At 43.9% G+C, this 27,965-nt stretch overlaps 2 protein-coding genes across 6 annotated transcripts in view; one reads left to right on the top strand and one right to left on the bottom strand.

The window, feature by feature from the left end:
* Window positions 1–25,957, top strand: part of LOC108022498 (uncharacterized) — a 45,459-nt gene extending 19,502 nt beyond the window's left edge. Inside the window, exons 1-7 of one of the 3 annotated variants that reach the window (XM_017091455.3) lie at window positions 6,488–7,181; window positions 16,770–18,331; window positions 18,390–19,130; window positions 19,199–19,306; window positions 19,367–22,410; window positions 22,479–22,705; window positions 22,770–25,957. In XM_017091455.3, the coding sequence (XP_016946944.3) occupies window positions 16,817–18,331; window positions 18,390–19,130; window positions 19,199–19,306; window positions 19,367–22,410; window positions 22,479–22,705; window positions 22,770–24,769 (7,635 nt within the window). In that variant the 5' untranslated portion in view covers window positions 6,488–7,181; window positions 16,770–16,816 and the 3' untranslated portion in view covers window positions 24,770–25,957. Of the gene's footprint in view, window positions 1–6,487; window positions 7,182–12,874; window positions 13,210–16,769; window positions 18,332–18,389; window positions 19,131–19,198; window positions 19,307–19,366; window positions 22,411–22,478; window positions 22,706–22,769 lie in introns of those variants that run through there. The other 2 variants (XM_017091456.3, XM_017091454.3) reach the window with 2 other exon arrangements.
* Window positions 25,941–27,886, bottom strand: LOC108022499 (phospholipid scramblase 1). Of its 3 annotated transcripts, none has more exons than XM_017091457.3 (5): window positions 27,748–27,886; window positions 26,817–26,993; window positions 26,366–26,757; window positions 26,068–26,223; window positions 25,941–26,008 (listed from the first exon to the last, which is right to left on the bottom strand). In XM_017091457.3, the coding sequence occupies exons 1-5, from the start codon at window positions 27,830–27,832 to the stop codon at window positions 25,979–25,981; spliced, it is 840 nt and encodes a 279-aa protein (XP_016946946.1). In that variant the 5' UTR covers window positions 27,833–27,886; the 3' UTR covers window positions 25,941–25,978. The 3 variants fall into 3 exon arrangements, with proteins under 3 accessions (XP_016946946.1, XP_016946948.1, XP_016946947.1); XM_017091459.3 differs by having other exon boundaries at window positions 26,068–26,211; XM_017091458.3 differs by having other exon boundaries at window positions 26,366–26,748.
* Window positions 27,887–27,965: the final 79 nt, after the last annotated feature.

Raw genomic sequence — 27,965 nt, 5'->3', positions numbered from 1 at the left:
CCCAAAAGCCCATGCAGCTACAGTCAAGAAAATCCGATTTAGATTCAGATGCAGATGCATGCGTATGGGCGACAATCAGAGAGTCTCGGAGATCTGAACATTCCAAGGCATATTTTCGTTGGCGTCGTTCGTCTGCGATCGCCGCGCTTTGCGTTTTATTTACTGCTCTCGGTGCTTAATATAAAGCGATTTTATAGACGCTACAAGTACGTCGACAAGCGTCGTGCCCAAGAATGTGTACAAAAGTATCTGTATCTGTAGCTGTATCTCTGGCCGCTGCCGCTGCCGCCACTGAGTATCTCTATCTGTATCTGTGGCTGTGCGAGCCCAGTCGCCAAACTGGCGATTCCCAATCAGCCGGAGCCCCAGCAGCCGCCAGAGGCATCCACTCTCGACTAGTGTACACAAAACGGGGAGTCAAGGTGCTTACGAATATCAATTACCCTAGGAAGGGACTGGAAAGCAATAAGTTCATCTGTATAGCCCGGAAATGGTACCTCTTGTATTTAAATATTTTTCCTTAATTAATTTAACGGAAATATATTTCTGTAAGATTAAATTACTATTCAGATCGTCAAATCAAATCAATAAAATGAAATTTATTGATTTGCATTTTATTCAGCAAAGAAGTAAAAATCTTTTTTATTATCATTAAAAATTATTAGTAATAAATCTTTAAAATGACTATCTCTAAGCTTCTTCAATATATGTTTAGAATTGATTGATTTAAAGTAAAGATTTAATATAACCTTTACTAAGGATTTAGTCATGGAAATTTCCTCATTGATAAATCCCTACTGCAGTTACCTTTAATGCGAGGCACATGGAAGTCCCAATGTATGTAAATTCCACTTGATTCATAGTTTACAGCCCCAGGGGGCTTTTCTGATTGTTGTTTTTGGATAGTTGAGGTTGGGCAAACAAACTAAAATAACTGAAATCCGCACTGGGCGGCTGTTTTCGCTGATTATTCCACCTCTGGCCCCCGCGCCGCGTTACTCACACTAAATTTCTGTTGACTGCCATCGGCCAAAAGCCAGTGTTGCGTGTCAACAAATGAGCAATCGGCAGTCGGCAGTCCCATAATGGCCAAGTTAAGCGGCCTCAAACACCCAAAGCTCCAAGCGGCCAGTTCTGATTGTGCCTCCCATATACATTTAATGTCGAAAACTTGTAGTTGCCAGTTGACTAAGGTCTGGGCGTCCACGTTTATTTATTCAGTGCTGACGCATGCAGTCACTTTTGAGTCGATTGGAATGGAATCGAAGCCACCAGCTCCAGCACCATCACCATCACCACCAGGCTGTCTGACTAAGAAACTGTGAAGTCAAAGCGATAGCCTTTCAATGAAAAGGCCACCTACTGATAGTGCGGATCGAGCTGCTCGGGTGGGGATGATGTTCTTGGAAATCAGCTTGGAATTTTCAGAAAAATTATTGCTCCTTAAAGGTTATCAAGGAATTCTTCCCGTTTAAAGTTTATTTTTAAATGTTCATGTTTTTAAATAGTTAGGATCCAAGACTTGTTAGTTGTGTATAGGGAACAAAGGACAGCCGAAGGGTCTCTTTACACTCTGTAAGGCCGCCAAAAGATATAGATAGGGTGACATGTAAGGACAAAAGGGCAGACTTACCTGAATCTATCTATCTGAAAACCATGGGAACCAATTTAGCAAGTGAACAACTGGAAAAGTGAGGGCGTAAAATGCTTCAATTTATTTACTCATTAAAAAGTGTTTACCCAACAGAACTCCCAATCCATCACCGAAGCTCTTTCTGCGGAGTTCCCCTGTGACAACCGCATAATACTCGTTCTACACAGACTCAAATTGTCTGGCTGGCTTGCCATCAACCCGTCATTTGGACTAAGCGGCTTCCAAAATCGATAACGCCCATAACTATGCAATGCGTAATTAGGTGGGTTGTGATGTGCCATGTAGTTACATACATGGGAAATGGAAATTCGGTTTTGGGATCATATAGTATTCACGCAGCACAGTAAAATGAGGTAGTTATTTTAAGATAGTTTCCATAATAACTGTATCTTATAATATTCTGATTTTCAAAGGTATCTTATCATAAAAGATCTCAAGAAAATGGTTGAAGAGAACATCTTTATTATTTATATATAAGGTTTTCAAAAGCTCTTTCCTAGCAACACAAAATATAAATGAGAGTAACACCCTTGATATTTGTTTTATACACTCTTATTGATTTTTGTATAATTTTTCCATGGTCTAATAACTTCACGAAGGGCAATCAATCTTATAGTGTTCTTTTTTGCACTGTGCATTCAATTAGTTTTGATTGTCGCTTCGCTTTTGTCTCTCGCACGTTGACGATGCTCAATTAAAGAAGTTCGCTCTATTGATTACGTTTAATGTCGATGACGAAGAAGAGGCCTTCCTCTGGAGCTCCCCACCCTCCGTCGATGGCGACTCCCAAAAGCAGTTCAAGTGAATGGTCAAACCTGTTTGCTCTGCGGACGGCGGCAACATCATCGAGTCGTGGGCAGTTGGGGGCATGTGCACGAGCGGTAATAATAACAAAGTTGGAGCCGCCGAACGGCGACGACGTCGCCAACATTTGCTGAACGGTTGAACGGCTGAACGGGCCAGACATGATCACGTCGCCGTGTTGTTGCTGCCTGGGCCTCTGATTGTTTGCCTTGTCTGTCTGCGCCGGAGTTTGGAGCCAAAGGAGCACTGAAAAAAAACAGGGACATCCATTTTATTTTACTCACCTTATTAAACATTTTTTTAAATATTTATTTTATTTTAAACCAATTTTATTCAAATTGTATTTAACTCACCTTAACAAATAAGTAAACAAATAAAAAATTTTTAGAGATTTTTTTTAGGCATTTCTATTAATTTTTATTCTGCTTCTAAAAACTTATTTACAATTATTATTATTATTATAATAATTTTGACCTTAAAATTAGGTATCAACATTACAAAATTGACCTATCAATGACCTTCTTAACATTAAGATGCGTAACGTCCATACAACTTAATGCAGTCTGTGCCGCTTTTAAAGTTTGAAGTAGGTTCTAAGCAATCCAAATTATTTCAAACGTTAGTTAGAGTAAAAGGAGTTATTTCTAAATGAATACAAAAATAGAATTTAAAGAAAGAAAAAAAAATCGTTTGACTAGGTACCCATTTCTCCATGTGTGCCATTGTCGCCACTTTGGCGGCACTGGCGATCGTAGCTTCTGGTTGCAATGTTTCCAGCGTCGCCCCAGCACCGCCGTACCCCTGCGCAGCCCCCTAACCCACGACATCCCCCGACGTCGACTGTTTTATGTAGCGCTTAATGGTTTCATTTGGCGGCTGAGCAGCGTTTCTCCATGTGTGTCTGCGAGTGTATCGATTACCCAATGCGTGAATGAGTAAGAACCCATCGGGGGCGACGTACGCTGGGTGTTGTTGTTAGTGCTGGTGCTGTTGCCATTGCTGCACTTTTGGGGCCGGCCACTTGTGCCTATTTATGTTTGCCAGACTCGCAGATACTCGCCACCAACACAGACACTCGCCGCTCGCACAGATACTCCGATACAAATGCCCGGTTAATTGCTGCTGTGCAGCCCAATTGCCGATCATTTGGGATGGCTCCGCTCGCTGTATCTGCTCGTGTGTGTGTGGGTTTTTATTTTTAAATCAATCGATGCGATAGACGTTTTATTGCTGTAATCAATCGTCGCGTGCATGTGGCAGCGTCGCCTGTTCGATTAATCGTACGAGCTCGTCACGAGTACCAACAACTGGTATTACACAGATACGGATAGCCGTGCGCATACACCTAGAAAAACTATCTAGATGAGTTGCAATTATGGTGTTTTAAGACTTAAGGTCTTCAGACCCTCACTAGACTTATTTAATTTAAAATGAAATAGTAAATAAAATAATGAACTCTCCAGGCAAACTATATCCCTTTAATGCTGTCATTTTGTACTATCAATATAATCCTAATCTTATCAAGGTAATAAAATCTATCTATGATGATGAATGCCATAACGAAATCTTTTAAAATACAATTCTGATGTCACAGTATCCCGGAATAGCCGACTATTTCTTCCTCTGTACCCGAATGTCATGTATATATATACGTGTTGCTCTAATAGATGAGTGCGTACCACTCGTCCTCGCCTGATTGTGTTTATTGATTAGATTGTTTACCTTTCTTCGTGATATCATCGGCGACCAAGTGTTGAGCGTTATCGTACGTCAACTGTCCAAATAAATGTACATCTGAGCACACATCACAGACTATTCCTATGGAATACATGTAGCTGATGTAGCTGATGTATATACAAATGTATGTATTTTCCATACTGAGACCGCGTGTGTGTGATAGTTCTTATCGAACCGCTTCCGTTCGATTTGGCACAGAAAGTTTCAGACTCTAGGGGATTTTCAGTATTTCTGATACAGTTGTTGTTGCCAAGCTCTTTGGCTAATTCGCTGTCGTTATCAGAGATCGATTTTTAATGGGTGTGAAAAGGAGGAAAGTGATTTATGGAACGTATTTACGGCTGCCAGAAATGAATGCCCAAATAACTGATTTCATTAACAGTTCAATGGGTATGCTTTTATTATAATCGGGACAACCGTTGAAGATCTATTATCTTATTATCTTCGCAGATACCTATTTTAAATGTAGTACAAACTTTAAATTAAATTATATAAAATTTTTTTTTATTATAAGACCATTGTTTTCTAAGTAATATCAATAAAAAAATAAAGGGGAGTACTTTTTTGTAAGATGCTGTTAATTGAGCGTGACACCTAGAACGCTTAAATCAATTAGGGCCCCAAGTTTTGCAATTGCTCAACCCAAAAACAAACTTTAACTATAAATTAGCAAACAAAAACTGTACACTGAGCATGGCGCTCAGCGGGGGAATAGAATAAGAATGTATAAATAAACTGAACACTGCGGCATCGCTACAGTACAACAGCAAAAAGTGCAAAACCAATTGATCTAATAAGCCAAGAACGCGGCGCTCACTTTACGCGTTCTTCCTCTTGGTTTTTGTTTTTTATTTAACAAAGCAATTACAACAATAGCCATAGACGTTTTGCGGGCGGGCTTCCCTCGCGGTAGCAAAAATACGCAGCGCAACCAGAAAGAATGCCTTAGTTCGGAGAAGTCGACTTTGAGATACTTACTACCAAATGTATCTCAATCTTTTTTGAAATCGGATTCAGATACTTTTACAGGGATTTTATGGGAACGAAGGACCTTAAAGTAGTGAAATTAAATAAAGCTAGTAACTACGAGAACTTTCTATAAAATTTTATTTAAAAAACAGATGGATAATTAACTATTTTGAATATTTGAAAATCCTAAATCAACGACCTTTCAATTATCATAGCATACTTTTCGAGTACAGGGTGTTAGAAGAAGAAGAAGAAGCAGCAAGAGAGATGTTGTGGAGAGGAGGAGGAAAGTGATTTTGCTCATTTCGTGGAAAGAGAGCGCAACAGCGCCATATGTCTGCTGGGGCACGAATATCACGTTGGGGGGAAAGAGATGGCATGCGATAAGAACACTGGCAGACGCAACAGTCGCGCTCACTCATACCCACACACACACATAGAGTGACGCCGACGACTTGGCGACGCCAGTTCACTTGCTTCAGTTGTTGTTTCTGTTGTGTTCTGCTTCTCCTCACGTTGTTCTTGTTCTTGCCGGTTATTGTTAATCACTCGCCCAGGGGCGGTTCAGGCATTGTGGGGTTAGGCCAGCCAACCGTTAAACGATGATGCAACGCAATAACATAGGCGAAAATAATATGCTAGCCGCCAAACATGAATATCTAATTGCTAGAATTAATTGTGTTTTGGGGTGCAGTGCTAAAATAGGCACAACTATTGCCCACACGATGACGTTTGACAGAGCGAAAAAGTTGATCGGTTCTATTAACCCTTGAGGGTGTTCCGTAGGTAATTTAATGTGGGTTGGAATTAAGATAGTTTTGATTTACAACAGGCTAACTCGTTGTTTTTAAAGAATTTTTACAAAACTATAAGATAGAAATTTGAATATTCTTAATATTTGTGTTTTGACTTTGCCTAAATGAGTAAAGTAAAATTTTTTTTACCAAAAACATAAATTGCTTTAAAATTACTAATAAAATATCAGTTTAAAGTTAATCACGTGATAGAATAATACAGTTAAGATTAAACAATGCTCCTGCTGATGAAATGTAACCTTTTGATAAGGAAATAGATAAATGAATGGGAGTAAGAAGATAATATGTATGTGTTTAAGGTCAAACCACTCCCCAACTGATAATGATTATCAAAGAAGATCATTAAAGCTTAAACCTATCTCAGAACTAGAGTTGACACCTGCGCTGAGTGTGAGTACCTCGCAGCAACACCTCTCTTTCGGGCGCCCAAGGGTTAAGGCGGCGGCGCTGCCTGTTGCGCTGCCCGCGTCGCTGCCGGCGTCGAAAAAAACTCTCGAGGCCCGCCATTCTTCGATCTTTCGTCGTTCGGTGTGGTTGTCGGTTACTCGGTTGTTCGGCGCGGCGCGGCTATGCCATTGCGACGACGAATATTCGAATAAGTCGGAATAAACAACGCAGCGCAACATAAACAAAAGGCAAACAAGAAACCACAAAAGAACGGAACATACGCGCGCGTGTGTTTGTGCCAAGCATTCGCGTATAAAATAGTGTGTGTGGGCGGGGAGTGCGAGTGCAGCCGCCACAACAAGTTTTGCATTAATCAAATTAGATCATAGCGGAAAAAGAGCGCAAAAGAGCGCGAGAGAGAGAGAGAGGAGGCGAAGAGGAAAAGGTTACAGCCAAGCGAATGTCATAATATGCTAATTAGCTGCGGTGCCAAAGCAAAAATAGTGTTTGAAACGAAACACACATGAAATCAAAGTGCAAAATTCAAAGTCTCTCTCCGAAAAGCAGAGGAAGAGCGAGTGAGTAAGTGCGTGTGCGAGTGGGCCAGAGAGTGTGCAAGGAATTCCAAGAAAAACTGTGAAAATTCAAAATAAACAAAAGTCGAAAGAGAGATCCCCCTCTCGAGAATACAATAGAGGAAGCAACAGAAACAACACCAAAATCTGGGCAACCCCGCGGCCGGGCCGCAACACATACGCATATCAGATTAGTGTTAGTTCCTACAGCAACAACAAGAGCAACAACAACGTGTGCGGGTGAGTGGATAATCTGTGCATTGGTATGGGTAAAGGTGTGCTGGCATGTGTACGATATGTGTGTGAGAGCGAGAGAGCCTGCCGATTGGACTTGAACTACTTTGAGGCGTTTTACCTGCCCTCTACCTTTTACCTTTTCGTAAATTAAGCCGGCGCCAGGATACCTGGCTAGGTAAAAGACAAACAAAAGGCTTGCAACGTCATTGACACGCCAGCAGCGACGGCTATGTGCAACGGCAATACAAACGCAACTTAAGGTGGAAATCCACTTAAGACTGCACCGCGGGGCGTTCAGATAGCATCGGTGTCCGTGTCCCTTTCGCCGCCACAGTGAAACCTTCTAGAACAACTCATGTCGGCGGTGGCAACCCAAGTTTACATAAAATATTTATGAAATATCAAAATTTTCCATGGGCCCTGCTTATGGAACTTCTAGAAAAATTCTGTAATAATCATCATGATAATCACTTTATGTAGAGGAACAGCTTTAAACATAATCATCGTGATAAGCCCTAAGCATTACATAGAAAAAATAATCTCTTTATTTAAAGAAATTAGGTAGGGAGAAACCCTTTTCAAACATCATATCTCTTACTTAATCATAAAATATTTCATAGTTAAAAACAGTTTTTTAAGATAAGATCTTAAAATTTTAAAAGTAATAAAAATTTAAAAACATAAAATTTGCAGAAATAGTGTTATTAGTTAGCCCACTCTAAAACCAAGTACTTCACATTTTTTTGGTTTCCCTTGACGACGTTCCACTGTACATATCTCAGGGTCTTGGGTCTACTCTCAAGTGTTTTGCGAACAATTAAACATGCAACAGTTATAATACGTTCCGCCTTCAATGCTCTGTGCTGTGTGTTTCTGTGTGCGGCTCTTGGCGTGAGTTTTGAGGAATGCCCTGCTGCCTGGGGAATGACGACACATGTTTATCGGCTGGGCAACCCCTGAAGAGCAGTCATGACCTTGACAACACAGCGGCAGAGCAACAGATACGCCGAAGCCACAGATACAGATACGTTTACCAGATACTTTGGGTCCGAGTCTGGAAATCAGTTACCATTTTTTTCACGCCCATTGCGCATGCCTGTGCATACATTTCATCGGCTCGCTTCGAATCGCATTGAACCGAACCAATATCAATCCGATGGCCCCCTGAGCTGCCTACGTAAGCGCCTCGAATTTATCAAAATTGTTGTGTGTTTATGGCTATTTCTTTTTCTCGCTTTTTGCTAATATGCAAAAATTCACAACGCCGCCAACGTATTTCCGTCCTTCAAATGCCAAAACGCCAAGACAAGCAGAAAGCCAAAAAAAAGAAACAAAATTAAGAAAGAACAACGCACACAATTTGTGAAAAATTATTCTGACGGCCTGGCGCTCGAATGCACGATTTGGAGATTCTTTTCTCAATTTTTTTCTTGCGGCCTTTGACAAAGCACAAGTATTATAAACAGTTTAATTTAATTAGCCCCCGCAGTACAAAGCATAACGTGACATTAGAGGAAAAACTCTCATTAACTTTCGCCTCAACGGCGCCATAAAACACAAAATATGAAGAATATCTCAAGATTCGTTTGAGGGGGCCGAAATTGAATTATGATCGTTATGGGCTGCGCAACATTGCATAATCGAATCGATTCGAGATTTCCATTTGCCTGTCATAAAGCAAATACAAATAGATACTTTTTTAACAAAAATGTGCTAACGCAAAAGGCCAATACGGGCAACTAAAAATATTTATGCAGATATATAGACGCAGATGTGTGTATATCTAGCCGACTACTTGGCTCTATAGCGTCTACCGTCTAAATAAAACACTTGAATGTCGTCTTACGTAGTTGGAGCATTTAAAAATACATTTCTAGCGAGGCGGCGACACCAAAAAAAAAGGAAAATCGAGAAAATCAAATTCTATCAGCCAGAAAGCAAGCCAAAAGTCAAAGGCAGTGGAAAATAAAAATAAACAAAAATTATCGAACGATTTTCGTCTGCTTTCCTCGATCCTCTGTTATTGGGCTTTGTGTGTAAACAAAATAATTGTTGGCCTGGCAATTATTTAACACTTTTTGGCCACGAATTCGTCTATTTATAAGACTCTCAGTTGAACCCTTGCTGATTTAAACAAAATTCGGTCTGAAGAGCAGGAACTAATATTATATTTACAAGCAATAATCATAAACAACATTCGCAAATACATTTTTAGTTATTTCAAAAATTTCAGCTTCCTAGAATTCTTTAATCTTGATACTTAACTGTTAAATAAGTGATCGAATAACAATTTATTTAATTTCCACTTGGTTTTGCCCGATCTCAACGCCTGATTGTGGTCATAAATATTTGAGAGCCGCTGCCGCAAAATACAAATCCATAAATCTATATCGAAACGATTGAAAAATCGCAAAATAGTGTTCGCTTGTGTTTGGTTTCGCTATGCCAAAAACCTATTTTGTTTATACTGATATTTACCTACATACCTATATGTAACCCAGCAACCTTGGCAATCGGAAAGCTTTTCGAACATGATTTTTCCTCTTGAGCATTTTTATAAATTTTCTTGTGCTGACGTCAAAGAAATTCGGGAATTTCCGTGCTGATGTGAAAAGTGTATAATATGCCGAGAATTTAGTTCTCTATGCCAAATTACCTATAATATTGCTTACTCATTTGGCAAGAGATGAACGATTTGGATCTCCTGCAAAGACGCATCCACATCCCTCAAATAAATGCTCAGAATATATCTTATCTATTTATCAAAGGCAAAGCCGTACCTTGACCTTTCACTCTTGACAAAGGAATCGCTGATAAGCCCCCAAAACCGAAATCTATTTCTCGTAAAGTACCTCCGATTAGTAAAAAATCCAAGGTCAGAATACCTTTGGGAAATTGTTTTCTTTTTGCAATTCCCCCTAATATATCACCAGTTGGGCGTTGTGTTTGTTTATATCAATATTCTGCACTGGAAACTCCTTCCAAGCAAATAAATAAATGAAACTGTTTACTGACTTGGCTCGAATTGCTTTCAAACTTATCAGCAAATGGCAAAGTTCTGCTCAAAAGCATTATGTCTTTGTTCTAGCTTTATCAATTGTGGGACTCTATGAGTTGTGACGGGTGCCCTGGGGGTCTAAAAATATTAATTATTATTATAAACCAAGTATTTAAGATTGAAATTTGTTTTGTCTAAAAAACACTATTTTATCATCCATTGATTCTATGATATTCAAAAGATAAATTACGATTCAGTAATCGGCACAAGTACCGCAAATTATCGGTATCGATTACCTGTAGGGTGTTCAAGTAGTCAGCTCAACCCCCTTCTTCTTCCTCCCCCAAGAGCGATCCTCTTTCTCTGTTTCTTTTCGAGAGCGCGTGCACTCGCTCTTTAATCGCCTTAATTTGATTTCCTATAACACTTCACCACGGCTGAGTGGGCAACAACAATAACAATGAGACGCGGGTACGTCACAGCCCCCGTCCCCAACCTCCCCACCTCCCCACCTCCCCATCCACCACGTTTTCGAAAGAGACAGACGGCGCACAAAGCGCTTATCAAGCTCTTCTGGCCGTCTCTGTATGGGTGTAAAGTATTATCGCAGTGCCCAAGCTGGAGCAGGGAGAAGAAGAAGAAGCAGAGCGATGAAGAAAACAAGTAGCCGCACTCCAATACAATGCACACTCAGCCATAGTACACAAGCTCAACAAGCCAAACTCGTTTTCAGCCACAACATCGGGCAAAATTATTAAAATTTTTAACTTGATTCATGCTCATGCCAACGCACCAACACAGTCCTATACGCACACACGCAGACATACAGAAATAAATACGGCAGCGACAACGATATGGCGGCGGGTTTCCTCGTTTCTTATGAATTGACTCAAAAGCAGCAACAAATTCCCCCGACAGTGTTGTCAAGTTGTTTGGTTAGTCATGTTCCCCAGCGGGCGAGAAAGAGAGGGGGCGAGCACTGGCTGTGGGGCTTCATCGCCACATGGCAAACAGTGTTGCCGAGCTAGATCCAAAGTAGCTATTGCTAGGTAAATCCATTAAGAAAATAGTAAAAATTGCTCAAGACATGATGATGAAGTCTACGAAAGCTTTAAATTATACTTGTAGAATTTGATGGAGTTAAAACCGAGTGAAACCCCTTTTCTATAAGGAAATTTTGACTTTAAATTGCTGATCTGAACTCCAAACCAAAATATACTCATGAAAAATATTGGGAATTAAATCATTAATTTTATCAAGCTTTTCAAATCACCTAACATTTTACCAACTGGGTCATTATTTTTAGCTATTTAATAGCTAAACAGGAACTCAGATGGCGAATCGCTGTGAGTGAGTGGGCGGGGGGTGGGGATGGGGCTGGTGATGGGGCCTCTCTCTCGGCTCATTTGGCAACTCTGGCCTGCTCTCTTTCGCTCTCTCTGTCTCTCTGTGGCGATCGGTGTGCGCTGTAGCAATTATTATTTTATTATCACTTTTTCCGTTGCTTCGTTTTGTGCTTCTACGCTTTTAAATGCTTTTGTTGTTATCGCGCTGTGCTTTTTGCCTCTTTTTTGTGCCGTTTGCTTTTTTCTGCCTGGTGCTCCCCAGACCTTCCTTAGTCAGCAAAATTTCGCATATTTGTGCGGGGGAATGTGGTCGTCGATGGGGTCGCTTGCTTGTGTGCGTGCGCGTGTTTTACGGACCGTGCGTGTGTCGGTGTGCTTGTGAGGCGTACGTAATCAACAATAGGTGAGAGGGGCTGGAGGGGGGCTAGCAGCAACAAAAACAACGTCTGACTGGCTGGCGACAGTCTTTCATTTCGATTCGTTTCGTTTCATTTCGCTCCGCACTTCGCGTCACCTGTTGTTGTTTTATCTTTATTTTTATTTATTATTTTTTCTTAATTTTTGCTTGATTCGATCATTTCTCAGCGGCTGCCGCAAAATCAAAAGCTGCTCAAGAAGAAGCAGCGACCCTGTGCTTACTTTTGATTGACAATTGCAGCTGTGTGTGCGGAGATTGAGAGCCCATGGGCGCGAGAGTGTGTGTGTGTGTGTCGTGCGGGGGGCGACGACGAAGCTGCCGCAATTATTTGATTATTGTACTTTTTCTGCTGCCTGCGCTGACGTCGCGCCTTTAAACACCCAGTAACCCAATCATGTTATGGGTATATTATGTTCATTAAAGGATAAGCTATCTGGTAGATACTACAGCGGACTATTGATTGATAACTTTGAAAAATATGATAACTGTTGCATATCAAGCAGGGGAGAGCTATAAATTGTATATTATCAGATTATAATTATATCTTCAGAAAGTTAGCTGGAAACCATTTCTGTGCAATATTCTTACTTAATCTCACAGATTCTAAGAGGTTTTATTGCTTTCTGTCTTCTTTCAATATATTATCTAGTAACAAAGGCTGTTAAAGGGACACAAAGAATAATATGTGACAGATCTCAGGATCTATTTAAGTTACTTCAAAATATTTTGGGATACGGCCCTCTAAATATCTTAGGAACGAGTTGCCACTTTTAAAAAAATGTAGTTCCACAAAAAAAAAACACTTGCTTTGAAGATAGTGAAGTTTTTGCTTTACTGATAGATACTAAACTGATCTGGATACGTATTTTCTTTTCCTTTTTTTTTTTTCTTTTACTGGGTATTATAGCCACCTTCGTAGGGTACTGCGCTGTCGAATGAGTCGACTTCAGACTTCTTACTTGTTGTTTTTGCCCCGTTCGGTCGCTTCTTCGTTTTCTTTTCGCACACACAACTCACACACACACACGCTGAGCACACTCTGAATGAATTTCGCTGGTCGCCTCGTCTAGTTGCCTTAAATGTTTCAGGCGCGTCGGTTGTCGTCGATTGTCGATGGTCGCCTTTTCGATTTCTTGCTCTTCGCGCCGCCCGACTTTTTCTCGCCGTGCATTTTCAATTGTTGCGCTTCGCCAATAAGCAACAACAACAACTAACTATGCAAAAAAGCGGGGCAGATCGAAAAATGCGTGTGGTCACAATTAAACTTGGGTATGTTTCTCTTTACCGTTTGTCTGTTTTTTTGGTCGCTTTTATCGGGCGTTTCGTTGTTCACTGGAATCTGTGAATCTTTTCCGCGAATCTGACGTATTATACACGTATTTTTTTTGCCACCGCTGTAAATCGCTGCTCGCTAATAAATTATAAACAATTGCCAAGTGGGCGAGTGCTCGGTGCTTTTTGCACTGCGATGACGTCGTCGTCACGGGGGAGTGAGTGAGTGGATGACTGCGGGAATGACCGAATGACGGAGTGTCAGAGTGACAGACTGACCGTCAGACAGATGTGTGGACTTTGTGGCGCCGCGGCCGCACCTCGTCGTGTTCTTGTTTTTGATTTTCATTATTTCTCTGTGTAGGTGTTTTTATAATCTTTTTTTTCGTTACATTATATTTTCGAACTCAGTCACTCCGTCAATCGCGAAATGCACTTGTGACGTAGGCGATAGCGTGCTCTCAATAACTGCAACAAATTATGAACCGACAGTGTATTTCCTAATTTATTAAAAATATTTACTATTTTATAATTTTAAAAAAATATTGAAAGTTGATATCTAATATTTGACTAAGTGTTTTAAAATAGAAATAGATCATTTTGTGTGCATCTTTAGTGTTTAACCTCCACAGTGTTACATTATCTTCCCCTATAAAGATCAATTTGTTGTAGTGCACCCAGCCCTGTTTGATTATTTGCCATAGCACTTTATTTATTGCACTTTGCACAGGGGCAATTGTGTTTCGCCTGGCTCAATAAAAATGTGCATGCAAATGAAAATGCCAATGCAAATGCAGTTCCAGTTTCCATATAAAGTACGTTCCCATGTGTTTCACGTTTACTTGCCGTTTTCACGCATTCAAATGCAGGCGAACAGGCGTAATTAGAGCCCCGAATCGTTAAACAGAAATTCGTGATAACGAAAATGTCATATTAATACTGGCCCGACTGCTGTGGCAAACGGATTTACGTGGCCAACCATAATAGTGGTGCAAGGCGAAGTGAAAGATCTTTAAACGTCACCGTGCACTTTGCGCCTTGTGTGCCTTGGGTATCTTTGGGATATGAGTATTCCGCCTTAATTGCTGGGGTTTTATAGGCGCCTCCTTCTGATTAGCTTATCTTCTTTATGCCCGCTTGACTTTATTATATTGTTGTGACTGTTGATGGCTTTAGTTTCGCCAGTCTTGCTGTACAATTCAGTTAGGTTCCTGATTGTGTACAGTTGAACTTTAGCAGCTCAGAATACAAAAACCAAATGTTTCAAAGAACTTTTTGGTTTTTCTTAGGTATTCCCAAGAAATGTGGGTTCAAAGAACTATTTTCCTTAGTTCTTCTTAAGAACTCTATTAGATAAGTGTTAAAAAATAACTTAGAATTTAGTAACAATAAGAATAACTTATTAACTTAGAAATACGGAATTTCGACTGTATAATAATTCTCAAAACTGTAACATTTCATTTTGGACTTTGTGCGGACTATTTAGTCAAAATAGTTTTTCTAGCTGTGCCGCTGAGTTTTGTTTTTCTCGGAAACAAACAACGCATGCCTACAATCGCTACACATACATGTATTTCAATTGTGGCGCAGTTGGCGCCTTGTAATTGACCTACTCACTCGTTTTATTAATAAGCTGAGTACATACACATACTTACTACATGTGATTATGTAATTAGGATTCGGATCCCCGGGCAGCTAATCACCAGCGAATGCCCCCTAATTGCCCAACAAGCTGACAATCTGACAGCCATATAGGAGTGCGAGTACCTATCGGATAACTGACGTCAACGCGTCTGCAGCCCGATCACTTGGCTTACAATGGGGATCGCTTATCGGGGGCTTTGTTTCTGACTCAGGCGCACGATAGCCCCCACTGATAACCGATAATGAATCTGGCAAACACACACATGCCGAAAATACATGCCCCGTGTATATATAGAGCTTTGCATTATCAATGGAACTTTTGGGCAATTCTTTTTTTCTTCATTTTTTTGCGGTCGCACGGCTTGAAAGCCCTGTGGCCGACGGCACTGATAACAAATTGAGTAAACATTGGGACGCGACGAGAGGCGCTGCGATCGCATAATGCCGTATAATGTGTATAATAATAACGCTGAATGCTAAACAGTCGCAGTCGAGTCAATTAACGCGACCCAACTCGGTTGCCAGTGGGTTTTTTCAGTCTTCTCGGTCTGTCGGTCGGTCTGTGCGCGATTGTGATTTGAGAACTGCCCCGGCTTACTAATCGCCCGACGACCGACTCATATAGTATATGCAGACAGTGGGGCCCATAAAAATAGCAGCAGTTGACAGTGCTCAAATAGTCTTATCGAAAGCAACTTACAGTGGTCTCGTCATCCCACAGATGCGCATGCTTTGAAGATTTCTTAAGTTATAATGTTCTCAAAATCTGAATCCCTTTTCCCAGTAGAATCAAATTGTTTTGTATATAAAAATTATTTTTCTTTTGTTATTATATATTATAATTTCTGAAAGCGATGAGTTCTGTTTCTCTTTCTAAAATATAACTGAATTGTTTATATATAAAACTCATTTTAAAGAGAATTTACGGAGCCCACTTTCCGAACCTTATCTCAGGGCACTGGTACATTTTTCAAGTTGTCTCCCTGAATATTTGGCAACACTTATAAGTCGTTCATAATCTCCTGCCATCAGCTTTATAATGCTGATACGCACTGTTGTCACACATGTGTGCACGAGCTGTGTGATAAGGAAGCCCCCAACAACAAACGAATCGCCAGTGACACCAGTCATTACACTTCAGTTGTCACTTTTCTTGGATTTTTTTTTGTGTTTTCTGGTCGCCTGTCTACCTGGCTGCCCGCAGCAGGTGGGGCCTGAACCCTACCAAAGTTGGGAATTCAAAATAGAAAGTTGATAAAAAAGAAGCAAGGCAAAATACACACGAATTTGGGCTTATATATGTATGTATATTTTTCGCCACTGTGCTTTATCGCTCTTGACACGTTCGCAGAGTGGGAAATTGATTTTCAATAGTGCACAGGAATTCGCCAATTTGTGATTCACCTGCTGGACGGATCGCCGCGGGCGGAATTAACGTGCTCAGTATCTGGCATTCTCGGCTACGCGTTGATAAGATTGAGCCCCAATTAGAGCTGATAATGTGTGGCTGGAAATAAACTAACACTGTGCAGGGCAGGGAAGACGTCTTGGGAAACCCAAGCGAAAACGGCAAGTGCACTTGAATAATTTAAGGTTAGTGCGAGCCAAAGGGGTTTATAAGCTGCAGGTGCACAAAGTGCGTATTAGCGAGAATTAAATAATTAATTGCCCTGCAACATGGCCAAGTTCTTGGTCAGCAGCTAAACAGTTGACTTGTTTTGGCCACTCGCATTGTTGGCTAGATTTTGACCAGTTTATCGTATTCGAATATTCAGCAGGGCATGGACCAGGCGAACCAATGTACATATAAATGGGCTTATCATGGATGTATCAATTAGCATTGGCATTTAAATTAAATTATGCGGAATACATTGAATTAAATTTGGATTTATTTCTCTCTATTTTCGCTATAGATGAGCCCGCTGCAAATACGTCACAGGGTAATAAATTCGATAATAATATGGAAAATGCAACAACCACAACGGCCAAGCATTACAAAACCGCAGGCAAACAGTACAAGACCAATAAAGTGAACCATACGCGACGCGTCACAGCAGCAGCAGCAGCAGCAGCGGCAGCAGCAGCAGCAACAACCGCAGCAGCAACAGTAGCAACATCAACCAAGAAGCAGACATATCGAGAAACTGCAACAGCAACCACAGTCACCAAGAGAACAAACAACAAAGCCAGCATTGCAGCAGCAACAGAAGCAACATCAGCCACACTAAACGCCTCCAAAGCAGCAGCAGCAACAGATGTTGCTAGTAGCAACAGCAACAGCAACGCCAACAGCAACATCAACAGCAACAGCAACAGCAAACCCAGTTCAAGCACGCGAGATAAACTAAGCGAGTTGCCGCTGCCGACTGTTGACAACAGCAACCACATCATCAGCAACAACAACAACAACAATACAAATAATAATAATAATAACAACAACAACCACCACAGTGATAATAGTATTAGTGAGAATAATTATGAATTTAAGTGTAGAGATAAAGCAAGTCTAAGTGATAGCAAAATGACGCTACAACAGATGGCAGCAGTCAGCAGCAACCAGGAGCCAGTGGCTCCAAGTGTGGCCAACTCGAGCATCATTGGCAGCCAGCCGACCACCGCAAATGCCACACCCGCCACCGATGAGGCTCCGATGGGGGATTGGTCAAATATTTCACGCTATCTGCACAAAAAGTTCAAGCGCGTGGCCAGCACCACCGAGGTGGAGAGCGGGAGTGCGACGAATGGCGGCGGTGGTGGCCCTCATCATCCAAGTGGCGATGCCATTCGCACCACATCGCTCTCCTCAAACAGTTCGCTATCGCCACCACCAGCGCCGCTGGCCAATGGTCACCACCACAATCTGGTGACCCAACAGCAAAACCATCAGCCAGTGCAACAGCAACAGCAGCAACAACATCAGCCACCGCTGCCGCAAGCAGCCACACATGAATTCAGTGCCAATTTTGTAAATAGCAATCATGTCAATGCCATTGGTCATGAGGAGAGTCTCATCCTTAGTACTAGCAGCAGCAATAGTGGCTACAAAGCGGCGGCAAGAACGCGAACGCCGCTCAGTAACAGCAACACGAACAGCAACAGCAACTATGCGGCAAATGCCACACTGTCACCGGCTACATTTGCCCAGCATCAGCAGGTGACGCAGCCAACAACGGCGAGTCCAGGAGCAGCAGTGGCCAATCCAGCGGGAGAGAAGTCCGGACGCTACGTGTGCACCTACTGCAATCTGATCTGTGCCAAGCCCTCGGTGCTGGAGAAGCACATACGGGCCCACACCAACGAGCGACCGTATCCATGCGACACCTGCGGCATTGCGTTCAAGACGAAGAGCAATTTGTACAAGCATTGCCGCTCCAGATCGCATGCGGCCAGAGCTCGGGGCCTGGAGGTGCCAGCCGATGCGGACGATGGTCTGTCCGATCAGGATGCAGAGCTGAGCAACAGTAGTTCGGAGCTGGTAAGTCAAATATATAAGATTAGTTCCAAACCCCAGCTAATACCTTGATTGTTTGCAGCCAAGTCGCGCTGGATCGCCCTACGATGAGCCCATGAATTCGCCCACACCCTCGCCTTCCACTCTGTCTGCGGCCAAGAGTGCCTACATTCAGCAGCCCCCGCTTCCGCAGCACTTGCAACAATTGCCGTTGGGATCGCCGGCTGCGGGCACTTTGCCACCCACCACCGCGGATAATCTCCACTCGGCCACTGCCCAGCATCGACAGTCGATTGACTACAAGCCATATAAACCCAAGTTCCATAATGCCGCGTTGTATGTGCCTGGCAGCAGCAAGGAACAACAGCAGCAGCAGCAACAGTTGCACATTCAGCAGCAGCAGCAGCAACATCAGATGGCCCAGCAAAAGCTGTCCATTCAGCTGCCCTTGGTGCAGCAGCCCTCGCTGGCACATCCCACGCTCTCGCCCAGCACGCAGATGAAGATGAAGCACCACATTAACTCGCACCAGATGCAGTTGCAGATGCAGCAGCAGCAGTCTCTGTTGGCCCAGCAATCGCTGTTGGCCGCCATGCCCGTGACACCTGGTGGGGTCTATTATCTGGGCCAGCCGCCATATTACAATCAAGAAGCAGCGGCCGCTGCTATCCATCAGCATGCGCTGGTTATTCAGCAATTCCAGCTGCAACAGATCCACCTGGCCCAACAGCAACAGCAGCAACAACAGCAGCAGCAGCAACATGCACCTTTAGTGAAGGCACCCCCACCGATGCAACAGCCTCCCAGTATGCCGCCTCAACAGGTTGGTTGAGAACTGATTTTTTTAATGAGAATATGGTTTGTAATTGATAAATTTCTTATTACCCACAGCTGGTGCGAGCTAATAGCCAGGTCTCCAGTGCAGCCACAGCACCTTCCACTCCCACGCCCGCCGCCAATCTCAGCAGTTTTGCCAGCTCCAGTGGTGGCATGCAAGTAGTAAGTGTTTCCGAACAAACTTCTTATCGATGTATACTAATATTGCCCTTATCTTTTCAGAATGTGGCCAAAGTGCAGGAGCACATTTCCAAGTTGATCTCTCAGAACGAAGCCATTGTGGAGAACAAGGAGTTGTTGCTGCAGAAGAAGTACCCCAAGCAGTTGAGTCGTTCCCGCAGCTTCAACAATGCCAACAGCAACAATGTGGCCAACAGCAGCACGGCGGCATTGCATGCAAACAGCAGTCACAACATCAATGCACAGATGCCAGAGCGCGAGACTAAAGTGAATTTGGCACAGGCCATCGTCCAAAAGCAGCAGCAGCAGCAACAACAACAGCAACTTCAGCAGCAGCAGCAACAACAGCAACAGCTTATTCAACAGCAGCAGCTTGAGCAGCAAAACTATTACACTTACATGCAACAGCAGCAGGAGAACCAGCAGCAACAGCAGCAACTGGAACCTCCAAATGGATTAGCTAAGCGAAATACTTATAAGCCTGTGTCTGCGATGACCACGCCTGTGAAGCAGCAGCAACAACTGCCGCCGCCGCCCTCTCCGCTACCCATGCAAACAATGCAATATCGCCAGGATCCTGCAACACCAGTGGCCAAAAACGAGCAGCCGTCGACGGCTGTGCATGTGATGCCTTTAAACTTGTCAGCGAAGCCCAAGCCAACTATGGTCACAGTGCCCGTGAGCTCCTTGAATTCCAGCTCTGTTCCACCAACTCCTGCGACAGCTGCGAACCCGGCTAGCTGCTCCAAAACTGCCCCTCCCCCTGCCCAGGTAAACAACTCGATCATCAAGAATCTGCTGCTGAATGCCCGAGGATTGGCGGTGCCAATTGGCGAGGGTGATGACGCTGTTTATTCGTGTCCCATCTGTGCGAACGAGTTCCGCAGCGCGGACGAACTGAAGCTGCACAACAGCACCTACTGCCAGGATGCGAGCTCCAGTGCGCCAATGAGTCCGGCATCGTCACCCTTCCGCTCCAACTCGATCTCGTTAAGTCTGCCGGAGCTGAAGAGCCACATGGCCAACTCAAAGAATCCATTGTCGCTGGCCAAGTTAGCCTTTTCGCAGTTAAACACGAAGAGGAGCAGTCAGATATTAAGTCGCCTGAGCGCTGCCCAAACGCCTGCGAGGACCTCGACCGTAACAGCCGCAACGGCAACTGCTCCTGCTCCAGCTGCAGCACCTGCTCCAATATCTGCTCCTGCCCCTCAGATTGAAGCCCTGCGATTTGTGGACGCTCCACTGCCTTCGCCGGGCCCGTTATTGGGTAAAACACCCCTGGTCGACTATGCACAGCAGAATGCGCCTCGCAAGGCTCAGGACTCCGTGGTTATAACCAAAATGCATGAGGATCGTCAGTTCACAGTGCGGGATACCGACGCTCAGCCCGCCAAGCGTGTTAAGACCAGCGATATGGCTGTGGCTTCCTCCTCTCAGCAGACAACGAATTTTAACTTTTCGTTTAACAACCAGAATAACAGTAACGCTGTTCCGGAGCTGCAGTCCACTAAGGAGGAGCGATTGCGCAGATTCACCTCCTCCGGGGGCAGCATGATTCCCATTTCGGAGTGCCCCGATTTGGACAACAGTCCCAAGATGATTCGAACTCCATTGCTGTCCGGGGGAAGCTTCCAAGACGTTTCCGTAAAGACCAACAACGAAACAGGATCATCGAGCAAGGAGCGCAAGCTGATGGCCCTGGTTAGTGGCAGTGGACTGCTTGGTGTCAGCTCGGGTCCGCAGCATTTTCAGTTTCCACCCATTAATTCGATAACTGCCTTCAATCCGCTGACGCTGCCACCGATGGGCGGTGGGGATAAAACCACCCCGGTCACACCAATTCCTCATGTGCCCGGAATGCCAGGACCCGGAAGCTTAACGCCACAAATGCCCCTGCTTCCTCCTCCACCGCAACAGCTGCAGCTGCCGATTCCCTCTGGTCGAGGACGCAGTCCAAACCGAAAGCAACCCAGCCCACTTCTCCTGGGAGGGGCAACAGGTGAACTAAAGGCCTTATCGCCTTTTGGTGGAGTTCAAAATGTGCCAAGCGAATTCAGCCGGCAGCCACCCACGCCAGCTCAACGACAAGCTCTTCAATGGAACAGCAAGGAAACGCCGAAGAAGGCCCCATTTAACTTTCTCCGCATGGCTGATAATGTGAAGACCACGGAACCCGAAGTGCGTCACTTCAACCTGGAAAATGTGATTACTGGTAAACAGCAGGAGTCGCCTTTGACACCGCTGCACGTAGAGACACCCAATGGCGGCAGTACGGAGGATACCAATCCCGTTGCCAGTTCATCTTCATCGGCCAAATCAAAGTTCCTGCGACCCACTAGCTTGCCCCTAAAGCCGGGAACATTTACGCCAAAACGCCACCACGGCATTACACCCACAGCAAATACATTGCCGCTGATCTCCCCAGAGACCCCGAGGCCGTCCAAATCCTGTGTGCAACTGTATCTCAATGGACACGCCTACACCTATCTGGGTCTTAAATGCAGCACAAAGATGTTTTACTGTACGGTGAATTGCCCGCAACCGTCGTATGTGGCCGGAATGCACAAACTGTCGATGTACAGCGTGTGGCAGGTGTGCGAGGAGAACCAGCCGCATCCACTTGGATTCAAACTGAAGCAAGTTATGGCTCTCTATGACTCGCGTCAAAGAATGCTGGGAAATGGCACCTCCACAGCGATGGCTGGATCAGGAAAGCTAAGCTACAATCTGGTCGGCTCCCAGCAAACAGTTTCCTCTACTTCAACGTCGTCCAGCAGCAGTGCCTTTTATCAAGGTCCCCTGAAGACACCACCAACTGTCACGGTTGCCGCTCTTAGCGAAGCGAATGTGGCGGCCAAGGCGAACGAGGAGGCGCAAGCCAAGAAACTGGAGACAAGTCCATCGGGACAGCCCCTGGTGGGTGGGTACGAGTCTCACGAGGATTATACATACATCCGGGGTCGTGGAAGGGGAAGATATGTTTGCTCTGAATGCGGCATTAGGTGCAAGAAGCCGTCGATGCTCAAGAAGCATATTCGCACCCACACGGATGTAAGGCCATTCACATGCAGCCACTGCAATTTCAGGTTAGTTATTGAGTTTTATTATATTATTTAAATGGATACTAATTTAAAGCTTTTCTCTTTTCGCACAGTTTCAAAACCAAAGGCAATCTAACCAAGCACATGCAATCAAAGACTCACTTCAAGAAGTGCATTGAACTGGGCATCAATCCGGGACCAATGCCACCCGATAGCGAGTTCCTCGACGTGGATATGGACTTTGACCAGCAGTCATCCACTTCGGCTGGAGGACGGACGTCGTCAATGGCAGGGGAATCTGATTCAGACGACTATAGTGACAATGAATCGGAAAGTAGTGGTAAGAGGAGGTCATACTCATTTCAATGGACTTTTAAGCTTATTTATATAAACCTTTTTACCAGATACGGATGAATCCAAGTCCCGCTTGAAAGAGCACGAGGCAGCGAGGGGCCTGCTATCACTTTCGATGACGCCACCCATTCCGCAAAGCGTGTCGCCCTATCCACAGTTGCATGACACACCTCTTCCGGCAGCTAGTCCTGCCAACAGTATTGGCTCTTCGGGATCGCAGCCCAAGCGATTGGTGTGCTCTTTCACTTCACCCAAGCCACCGTTTGATTACCAAAAGCAGGAACAGTATTATTCCAATCCGGAGGAGTCGAAGCCGAAGCGTAGCGGGGCCAGCGAGGAGAGTGCACCCATGGATCTCACCAAGCCGCGCGGCTCCATGTCCGCCATCTCACCGTCGCCAGTTCCGCTGCCTGTCCAGGAGCTTCCCAAGTCGCAGGCCCAGCAGATGCACGATGTGATCTTCGGCAGCTCGGGCAACGCAAGTGGTTTTATGAAGACCCTAATCTCTGTGTCGGACAAGGTGCGCATATCTGCCGAGATGGAGGAGCAGGCCAAGCACGAGGCGGAGGGTGAGGATGTCCAACTGCAGACTTACATCAAGGAGCATGCGCTGCACCAAGCCAAGATAAAGCAGAGTCAATTTAGCCGCAGCTATCTCATCAACACTTTGTACACGGCGGCTTCTCCCGTATTTAGCAGCAGCAGTAGCACCCTATTTACCACCAGCAGTCGGCCCGTCATGAGCATAAATGAGGTTCCTAGCATCGAGGTCCACGAAGTAAAGACTCCAGAAACAGTTGAGCTGCCACCCATTGCTCCTGTACCTACTTCAGTTACTCCAGCGCCAGCTCCACCTAAGATTGCTCAGGAAGAAAACGAGGAAAGCGAAGAGCATTTGGATCAGGAGAAGCCAAAAGTTGTTGAGCCTCATAATGCTAATTTGCCCGCTGCAGTGCAGCAACCGGATGCCAATGATTTCAGTGGAGTACTCGGAAATCCGCCACCACCACCACCAACAACATCTGTGGCTGCTGTAACAACCACATCAACAGCTACTCCTGTGGCATCTTCGGCCAGCGCCAATGTAGCTCAGCCCACCCAGCGTACAGTGATCGTGGGCGAAGATGGCTTTAAAAACGCCGGCTCCACACCCAGCAGTAAGAGCAGCGATATCCAGCATGTATCCTACGGCAGGGCAGTGCCATCAGCTCCCATTGCAGGCGATGCGCGTCCAACATGCACCATTTGCGCCAAGACGTTCCAGCGGCAGCATCAGCTAACTCTGCACATGAACATTCACTACATGGAGCGCAAGTTCAAGTGCGAACCATGCAGCATATCCTTCCGCACGCAGGGACATCTGCAGAAGCACGAGCGATCAGAGGCGCACAAAAACAAGGTTATGATGACATCGACCTTCGGGGTTCCAACCACCTCCAATCCACGACCCTTCGAGTGCACTGACTGCAAGATCGCCTTTCGCATCCATGGCCATTTGGCCAAGCATCTGCGCTCCAAGACGCATGTACAGAAGTTGGAGTGCCTGCAGAAGTTGCCATTTGGAACCTATGCCGAAATCGAACGTGCTGGAATTAGTCTCACTGAAATTGATACCAGCGACTGTGAAAATTCGCTGATATCACTGAAGCTGCTGGCCCAGAAACTGCTGGAGAAGGATCCGAGCAAACTGAGTAGCTATACCACACCCTCTGGAATGATGCAGCTGGCCCAGGATGCAACAGGTCCTGTGTCGCAGGATAGTGCGTCCGAAGATGGCTTTAGTGCTGCTATTGCCTCGGCGATAGCTTCGCTGGACAACGACAGTGCTGGCAACACACCCAAGCGTGCCAGCTCCATGTCCGAGGATGAAACGGTGGCCAACGGCTTGAACCATAGCCTGAAGCGTCGTTTGCCGGGCAGTTTTAGCAGCACAGGCGAGGAGAGCGATAATCCGGCAGAGAGCAGTGGCGAGAAGCGTGCTCGTTCTGGCCAGGAGTTGCCTGTTCCCGTGCCCGTTCCCGTGGCTGCTTCGGCCGCGGCCAGCAACTGACAGTATATGTACATGCTGCAGCCCAGCTGAGGCTATCAGTATCCTGCGATCTACCATCTGGACGCCAGTCAGTACACCGTCTACAATTCCAGCGAGGGACGCCATGACCAAACCACCTCCAACGAGCGCATATCAAATGTCTAAGCATATCGCATTTGGGCACACACAACTTACTCTAGAGCTAGCCTATAAGACCCCACCTCTCTTCAGTGATGGTCCCAACTAATTTTGGGCTAATCGCAAATCGTAATCGAACGATAGGAGAGCCAGATAAGCGAGTCAGCTATTCCACTGTAAACACTCTTGGGGAACTGCCCAACAAGAATCTTATACAGCGCCTTATACGATTCGACAAGGCAGTCTCCCAGTCATCATGCAGATAGTTTCGATCTGCCTCTTAAGTATTTAGATTAAGGAATTGTCATCAGCTAGCCTTAGTACTAAGCCGAGCAACAGGCACACGTATAAATCGATTTATATTATATACATTTAAACATAATTTGTTTTCGAAATGCATAAATGCAAAAACTCCTGAAGTGCTGTGAGTCTATCTACAAATGTAAAGAGCCGAGAGCGAGAAAAGTGTGTTATTTATAAGGCCTAGCCCCAATAGTGAACTTAAAAGAAACCAGAACACCCACACTGAGTATATTGGTTTTCCATGTCCAAGTCCAAATTGAATCCTTTGAAAATCACATAGTTCTTCCTTATTTCAAATTGTTATCACTTCAAGTTCAGAAGAGCAACTGAAAAGAAATTATGTATAACCCTAGTTTTGTTTTAATTTTTAAAACGACGAGACCACGAGACTCTTTTAATTGTTTGTTTTAATTTTGTATTTGGCAGAAGAGAAACGAAATGATGAAGAATAGGAAACTGTAAATAATCAATATGTTGTCATATATGCATTAAGCGGTAGGTTAGTCAATCAAACTACACAAAGTTGATAGAGATAAATGAAAATTATTGTACAAACTGCTGTGGCAAGAGCCGTGGCAACGTATATATATACACATAGATATATACCAATATATATTTGAATGTATGTATGTGGTTAAACAACAAGTAAATGAAGTGATCTATTACATTATTGTAAAATATATCAAAAACTGAAAAAAACAACACAAACAAACATAAAATCTTATACAAAAAAATGACAAAAATAAAGAAATCAATGTGAATATACAAGGTTTATTAAAGCTTCAATGTTTAAAAGCGGGTCTGGAAGTACAGATATTCCTGGAAGATATATAAATTATTAATAGATTTATATTTGGGTTCTTTTGGGATTTATTTACCAGTAAAAAGGCTGAACCCAATATCAAAGCCCGCTCTTTGGCTGTTAGTTTCACATCACTAAAGTAAATATTTGTGGTGTACTGCGACTTGCTGGCAAGCCATTTGTGGTCTATGGAAGCCCTCATATTGCCACCGGAATGGATCTGTGGGGAAAACTATTTAATAAAATGTATATATATTATGATATGATGAATGCATTTAAAAATGGTTTGTGAAGGAAAAAGGACATTTCCTTGAGGAGTGAAAAAATATCTTCAGTTATATTATCATTAATTACAGCTAGGATTATAAACCAACCTTGAAATAACACTCTCTGGGCAGGCAAAAACAGCAGAGTCCTGAGTTAGCAGGACCCTCCACACAAAACACGGGCTGACCGGTGCTCTCATCCTCGATAAAGAACTCTGGCTGCATGAAAGTGGGTGACTGCACCACTCTTCCCAGCACATTACCTGGCGGTATCCAAATCTCCAGACATTTTGGCTGGCAACAGAGTGATCCCAGCGCTAGTTTTTTCCTAAAAACTAGAGCTTCCTGATGTGTTTTATCCAGGAGGTGCATCTGGAAGGGTCGTCCGGCTCCCCAAAGCAGACGATTTTTCTCTGTCGAGCTCTCGCTGGCCGCAAAAATGGCATCACCCAATGGAGATCGCACCACATACCGATTCTCCGATGAGACTCCTGTAAGAGCTACAGGACAATGGAGAACTATGAGGTCCAAGAGATTTGATATAGTTAGTATTACATACCCTCGTTGAGCTCGAATGTCTGTTCAATGTGCACCGATGGCAGATCCGCTAGGCAATCGTAGCCGGAGAGGGGAATAAAGGTTCGGCTGCCCGTAACCGTGACAATAGGCACCGGCAAGGGGATGCGAGGAACCTCCGGCCGCGGCTGTGAAGTAATGCTGATATGGGAGTCATAAACTGTAAGAAAACAAAGCATATAATTTCAATTGAAGGTGATTCGTGTAGTACCTGAAACTTGATACAATCAATTATTAAATAATTAAAAAAATATATATTTAAAATAAATACTCATACTGATTTGATTGATTTTTATAATATAAATAAATTTTATGATAATAATCATAAAGTTTTCCCAATATAGTTTTAAGTCAGTAAGTTCTTAAAACGTTATATCTTTTAATATATAAATATAACATCTTTATCTTTGCACTTGATTATTGGTCTATACGTTTAATAAAACAGGTTATTGAACTTTAAATTCCAACAATTGCTATCTATTGTTTTTATGCGTTTTTCTGTTTTTCTTCGGATCCCTTTTATATTATAAAAAATCATCTAGCGATTAGAACTTATCGCTTTCCTTAAATTCCGGGTGACTTTTGGAAATTAGGGATAGTTTCCTCTCTTTAATATTTTATTACATTTCTGGGAATACAGATAAGTTCATGGGTTTGGTTTTATTAACAGTTTCGATCGGTCGGTTCGATCGTCCCAAACAAAGGCACTTGAGGAGACCGAGACCACAACAAAACGCCAGATAAGATATAGCCAACTTGTAGTCGCATATTTGCGTCGAACTGTGACACACTCGCTACCAATAATAATTAATCCGGTGCACCGCTTATCAGTTGGTAACAAGGCAGTTACCATTGTCCAAGGGTGAATCACACAAAGTTTTTATTTGGTTTTCACAACTATATCGCCCATTTACCTCTGGGTTCTGAGGGACTGGGCTGCTGGGCCACGCGAATCTCACTATCATATTGCAAAGTCCGCACCGCGTCGTTTTGCAACATTTTGAAAGCACTTTTCAAACTTATTTGACAGCGGTCTAAATAAAACGGATAACGGTGGTTAGTGTGGCAGTCGCGCAGTAAAAATATTATACTTAGTACGTATAAGAACTTTGGTAATATTTAAGTTTCGCGG

The sequence above is a fragment of the Drosophila biarmipes genome, chromosome 2R (genome assembly GCF_025231255.1).
Source record: "Drosophila biarmipes strain raj3 chromosome 2R, RU_DBia_V1.1, whole genome shotgun sequence".
Taxonomy (NCBI): Eukaryota; Metazoa; Arthropoda; class Insecta; order Diptera; family Drosophilidae; genus Drosophila; species Drosophila biarmipes.
Note: the sequence above shows the minus strand (reverse complement) of the source record. Positions and strands in the feature narration are given on the sequence as shown.

Coding starts and splice junctions, on each gene's coding strand:
- LOC108022499 (XM_017091457.3), bottom strand. CDS start 27,832: ATGTTGCAAAACGACGCGGTGCGGACTTTGCAATATGATAGTGAGATT. Junction 26,994..27,747: donor CAGTCCCTCAGAACCCAGAG/GTAAATGGGCGA, acceptor GTTTTCTTACAG/TTTATGACTCCCATATCAGC. Junction 26,758..26,816: donor GACATTCGAGCTCAACGAGG/GTATGTAATACT, acceptor ATTGTCCTGTAG/CTCTTACAGGAGTCTCATCG.